The sequence below is a fragment of the Pinus tabuliformis genome, chromosome J, assembly GCF_031772625.1.
Source record: "Pinus tabuliformis cultivar Carrire ecotype Pingquan chromosome J, CPIR1, whole genome shotgun sequence".
In the NCBI taxonomy this organism is placed as follows: Eukaryota; Viridiplantae; Streptophyta; class Pinopsida; order Pinales; family Pinaceae; genus Pinus; species Pinus tabuliformis.
In genome coordinates, this window is record NC_142295.1 from 234,503,188 (window position 1) to 234,509,608 (window position 6,421).

Sequence of the window (6,421 nt, forward strand, 5' to 3'; positions counted from 1 at the left end):
GAAGTTGGTGTTCTGGTCATGGGCTTATTGTTGGGTGACAGAGCGGAGTGCATCCCCTGGTAGTTTGGCGTGCGGAGTCTGTAAGTTTTGATTCCATTTTCCGACTCTAGGTCTTTGAGCCTTGGTAGCTTGTGGTTCCCCCTGGGTTTGGTTGTTCTGGGTGCACTCTTCTTTGACCCAGTTTGTTTTCTACTTTTGTCCTGAGTGTCTTTTGTCTGCTTGGTTTGGGGCCTAGGGCTTTGTCGTTTGGCTCCTTTAGTGTCATACCACGAGTGGCCTTGTTGTTGACTCCGTCAATATTTTTTTGTGGAAATTTGGTGTGGGTGGTTTTTTGCAGGGTGGGGTGTGGGTATATGGGGGTTTCGAATTTGAGTCTAGGGGTCGTATTGTGGTCTGTTAGGTTGGAGTCTATACTTGGTTCAGAACCTAAGAGGAGGATTTTATAGGTCAAATGGTGGAAGAGTACAAACCTTTCCTGAAGTTTGTGTCGCCTCTGGTGTGTGTTGGTGGTCTACTCTCCAAATACAACCACTTTATTTGGGGCTATTGTGACGACTCTTTTTGTTGGTGTCCTGACCTAGTAGAAGATAAAGGTTGGTCGTTTTGTACTTTTGCAAACAAGGGAGACCCCTATAAAGATCTACCTTAGTCCCTCTCTGACTCCAACATGCCTCCAAGGCAATGTCAGAGAAGTCGAAGGGGTGGTGGAAGTGTTGCTTGAGCTAGTCAGAGAGGCACACGATTGTTTGCACATAAGTCGATGACTTCATACTTTAGCGTTATCCCTTCGAACGTGCATTTGGAAATTAGAGATTGGAAATGAAGGTTGGTGAAGAAAGGAAATCAATGTCTGACTTAGAGCTCCTTGAAGACTTGGGTGGATAGGTTCCAGACCCAAGTCATACAAGAAGCGGGAAGAAACAATTTTTAAACTTAGTAGCCCTTCATTGGAAAACGAAGATTTTACTAGGTTTAGTTCTCAGAGACAAAATGGTGGAGAAATACAATCTCTTTGCATCATTGGAGGATGTTAAGAGAATGCTTCGTAATATGTGTTTCATGGTGGATGGAATTGATGCCCGGTTGAGGCATGTAGAAATCCATGTTTGCTAAGACTCAGAAGGTGGTGGCCATGAGGAGTCACCTGTTCTAGTGTTCGTGAATGACGACAATCTCCTCGTCTGATGAGGATTAAGAGCGGAAGGTTTCAGTGGTATCAAGAAGATAGACTTCTTAAACGGCGTTTCACGTGTCTTTAGTTAGCCCAACATGGGCACCTTTCCAATGGGATGACGACGATGTATTATGTCGCGACCTTATTTTTTTGGCAGGATAGTCTGTTTTGCCCCTGTCAATCAAAGGTTTTTTGTCGATTCTATGAGGAAAGGCACCTCTTGCTATGCATATTTCAAGAATTGTTTTTGGTTGTTCAACTATTGTTGGGGGCACGCCATGTCTACTAGTTGGTCTATGTTCTAGTGTTTGTCTTATAAGCCCAAATAAACAGTGAATGTGTATTAATACATGTGTGTTTAGCTATCTTGAGTCTATATAGAAGAAATAGAGTTTTCTTTGAGTGGAATTCCCTCGACTTGCACCAATTCACCCATGTATCTTTATTTGAAAATCTAATATAAAACCTTGAATTTTGAAAAAAATAATAATAATAATAAATAACAAATTTTTTTAAACACCTTAATTAAAAATAAATAAATTAATTCATTAACCCATCTACCATATATATCACAACTTTTTAAAAATTGAACCTTCATCACATATATCACAATTTCCTTACCCTCTTTCTTTGCCACTCCATCTTGGATTCTTGTCGGGGAAAGGAAGGTTGTCAAAATTCCACGATAGCATTTATGGCTAGGAACATACATATAAATCTTTCCGGAAGACAAACAAGGAAGATATTTGTGTTAGCTTTTCTTCAACACAAACAAAGAGGATATTAATCATGGAACAGCAGGGTCAGAAGCCATTGGAGGAAGTATTTCAACCAGGCCGGTTCCCAGTTCGAATCCTCACAATACCTCAGAGGACGACGCATGGAGCCAACACAGCAGCGGCAGCAGCACCAAAGCCCCTGCTATTGGCTCTCCCAGACCAACCTGGAGAGTACCCTGTCGTCCTCTTCTTCCATGGCTACCTGCTTCTTAATTCTTTCTACACCCAACTTCTAAAGCACGTCGCCTCCCATGGATACATCGCAATTGCTCCTCAGGTATGTGATATATTCACGGTATATACGCCTGCCCTCCCTCGTATGCATATATTCACTGTATATACGTATGCCCTCCCTCGGACTAACGGGAACCGATTTCATTTATTTACTTGCAGATGTACTGTTTAACTTGTGCTGATTCAACACCGGAAATAGCCGATGCTGCGGCGATCTGCAACTGGCTGCCGGAGGGGCTGTCTTCTTACCTGCCCGACGAGGTTTGGCCGGACTTGCAGAGTGTGGCCATGGCCGGGCACAGCCGCGGTGGCAAGGTGGCGTTCGGGCTGGTCCTGGGTCGAACCTCGCAGACGACAGCATTAAAATTCTCGGCCCTGGTGGGCGTAGATCCAGTGGATGGCCTGCCCTGTGGCGTGCAGAGTCACCCGCGGATTCTCACTTTCAAACCTCATTCCTTCGACTCCGACATCCCGACTTTGGTGATCGGATCGGGCCTGGGATCGGTAAAGAGAAACCCTCTGTTCCCTGCCTGCGCTCCGGAGCGGTTCAACCACCGTGAATTCTACAACGAATGCTCGGCGCCGGCTTATCATTTCGTGGCGTCGGATTACGGGCATATGGATTTCTTGGACGACACGACTGGAGGGGTGAGGGGGCAGACGAGTTACTGCCTCTGCAAGAACGGGGCAGCGCGGGAGCCAATGCGAAGGTTCTCCGGTGGAATCATGGTGGCTTTTCTCGACCTCTGTCTGCGAAAAGATTCCGGCGCCTTCAATGATGTTCTCGTTCATCCGTTGCACGCCCCTGTAAAGCTCGAGCCAGTCGAGTCGTTTGTCTCGGAAGTCGGACATGAAGCAGTGGAATCTCTGCTGCCTCAGCCTGTTTAGAGGATGTCCACTGTCTCTCACGACAAAGACCTGGATAATATCACGCAGAGCCATACACGTAGTTATCGTAACTTTCAATTTAAATTTGAAATTTAAGCATATAAATATAAATATATTTCTAGTAGGTGTATTACTTACTATTTGATATGTGTATGAGTATGTCTTAAAACTGTTTTTAAGGAAACAGTTAACTCTTAAGGCTTATAATCTTATTGATTATGTTAGAAAGTGTATTTATGGTATTATCAATATTTATGGATTGTGTTTAAATTGGAAATAATTAGCATTTGCCCCTGATGTTGCAAAGGAAACGACATAAGGCATAGAGCCTGGAAGAATAGGGACATGTGAATGGGCATTGTTGAAAGCAAGGGTGGATGATAATGAGTTGCAATTAAAATTGTTAGTTATGTGTATGCTGAATATAGATATTTTGTAAATAATAGTGTGTAGAAGAATAGTGACATGTGAATGGACATTGTTGAAAGCAACGGTGGATGATATTGAGTTACACTTGAAACTATTAGTTATGTGTGTTTTGAATATGGATAAGTAATAGTAGTGTGTGGAAGAATAGAAACATGTGAATGGACATTCTTGAAAGCAAGGGTGGATGATAATGAGTTATAGTCAATGTCATATAGAGGTTATCCTTTGTCATATAGAGGTTATCCATTATTCATGTAGCAGTTGTTGTTTATGTGAACATGTTTTTGTACATTATTTTAAGTTTTTTGTTTTGTATTTAGAGATTTTGTTTTTCCATATGTTACATATTTAAGAATGAATTGTCACTTTTAAAGAGGGCACACAAGGTTGCTAGCTGTCACAAAATATTCCACTGACTATAAATATGATTTTATTTGTTGTATAATTCGATTTACCATCATGCGAGTAAAAATTAAATGTCCTTTTCCTACTACGTGGTTCTGTCAACTAGGGGTTTCCAAAAATACAAGTGAATGCCATCAAACTCCTCACTAAAATCAAACTCTCGGTGAAATTTTCGTAAATATAGGGATGCACAAATTCCTTAACTTGCCAAAACTCTATTAAAATGACATTTTTCACTACTAACTTCATATGAGATGTCGTGAACTTTCTTTTGGATAAAAATTCGAATGTGTTTTTAATATCCCAATTCATGTTCTGTAACACTCACTTTTAAAGGCTTGAAATGCAAATTATGGTTCAAGCCACAACTTTATAAGGAACATATGCACAGAACATGCTTAGGACAACCAATGCAAATTATATCTGCATTATTTAGCAAATCCTGCTTAGCAGAAACACTTGTGATAGCTATCAAATTTCCAATTTGTCTATCTTCAACTAAACCCCTCTGACAATACTGAGATTGCCCAAGAAAGAGCAACTAGAATGAAATAACAAGTTGAAATATCATCGAAAATCTATACCTCTGATTGTATATGATGGCTGAAATGTATCATAAAGATACACTTTTGTCAAAGATAGTTAAAAATAATGCTAGAAAGTAGCAACCATAAGCTTAACTGACAACCTCTGCCCACTCATTTCCATTCAAATCCCATGGCAGCAAGGCCTAAAGTGCCTACCAATAAAAAAATTGCTTCGATGAAATAAGTTGAAAAAGACCCCATCCGACAACATACGATACGAATACTATCTTCCCCTGCCTGTCACAGACCAAAAAAGGCCACATATCATATACAGTAAATGTAAATGTGTCAGCTGAGGGACCCAATTACCCAATATTATAGATCAAGTCCTAACACAACTCCAAAAAAAGGCCACATATCATATACAGTAAATGTGTCAGCTGAGAGACCCAATTACCCAGTATTACAGATGAAGTCCTAACACAACTCCATTGTTCTACGAGCTGGGTAGAATAGGAATGGTCACTGCACCAAACCCCTTTTTCTTGAGTACAATATATCCATTATAGTAAGTTTTAGATTAAATTTAAAACATGTTAATTAAATTTTAATATGAAATTTTAATGGTTATGAAGATGAAGCATTAATAATATGATTCCTTTCTAAAAAATTGTTTATAATTTTGTTAATATAAAAATGAAAAATTAATATAATAAATTGAATTAAATTGTTTTATTATTATTATTTTAATTTAATGTTTCGTTATGCATACTAAATATTTTTTTCATAAAAAACTAAATTTTAAATGTTTACTCATTTACAAATACTACAACACATACCCCTTTTTCGGAATTATGTTTATGAGTAGTAGGCCAAAACTTGCCAAATGCTTCAATTTCTTTTCCAAAATTTCAGAGATGCCTATTTGAAAACCCTTGATATATTAGTGTTTGATCTGAACAGGTTTCGAACATACTGGTTGTTTGGTTATAGAGATTTTTGTAAATTGCTACCAAGCAAGGAAGAAGTCAAAAGCGGATTGGTATTAAAACCATGGCTGCAGCTCAAGGACTTGTGTTCTTGTCCCCAAATAAGACACTGCAACTGACATATGAGGGTGAGTTTTATGAGGTACTCATAGCAAAAGCCCAGCTCTTCGTCGTAGCAAAAAAAGGGGCATACCCTCATCTACAGATACTGTAAAGCAAACGTAGCCACATTTTGAATATTGCTACAGGGGCTTAGAGCACACTATATTGCAGGCTGTAAAGACTCCGCATTCAAAACAAAATGGAAAGATAAGATGAGAAAAATATTGGATCATAAAACAATAGAGAGTATAGTGGAAGCATGGGATCCTTATAGTTATTGTTGGTCCTCCTCAAGCCTTGCTAGGATTGGTGGCTTAGGCAAGAAGAGTGATTTTCTAGGTATCATTTTCATTTTGTTGCTCCTATGGGGCTTCTTAGATTCAGAATTTGAAGGGACCCAACATGGGAAAAGTGTTGTTTGGTGGCTTGGGCCTGTAACACATGAACTGGTACTTAGCCCCAGACAACTCGAGAGTGTACAAATTTCGAAGGACAAAGGATAAAAAGGAGTTACTATTAGAATTTAAAATACCCTCTTAAAAAACTCTACCTGGGATTTCTTGAAAATTTTAATTTACCAGGCTCTGCATTTCATCAAAAGATAAGAGCATTAGTGTAAAAGAAGGATTGAAACTGAAAAGTAATGAACTGTTATCATTTTTTTCCATTCTACCAGTGTCACAAAACATGTATGTACTATTTCACTCTAAATGATGCATGATTTATTGTAGAGATGGTAAAAAACTCAATGCTCATTCCTTTTGATCTCACCGGAAATTCGCATTTTAAAATCTTCTAAATCTATTAAAATAGTAACAATAGTACAAAATTATATCCTATTTTCCAGTGATCAGGAACTTTACGGCCCTAAAAGCTTTATGTTTTCATTGTCTT

General features: G+C 39.0%; 1 protein-coding gene across 2 annotated transcripts; it reads left to right on the forward strand.

Moving 5' to 3' along the window:
* Positions 1–1,886: 1,886 nt before the first annotated feature.
* LOC149226611 (chlorophyllase-2-like) lies at positions 1,887–3,291 on the forward strand. Of its 2 annotated transcripts, none has more exons than XM_089375332.1 (2): positions 1,887–2,248; positions 2,347–3,291. In XM_089375332.1, the coding sequence occupies exons 1-2, from the start codon at positions 1,964–1,966 to the stop codon at positions 3,073–3,075; spliced, it is 1,014 nt and encodes a 337-aa protein (XP_089231458.1). In that variant the 5' UTR covers positions 1,887–1,963; the 3' UTR covers positions 3,076–3,291. The 2 variants fall into 2 exon arrangements, with proteins under 2 accessions (XP_089231458.1, XP_089231459.1); XM_089375333.1 differs by having other exon boundaries at positions 1,890–2,230; positions 2,347–3,281.
* Positions 3,292–6,421: the final 3,130 nt, after the last annotated feature.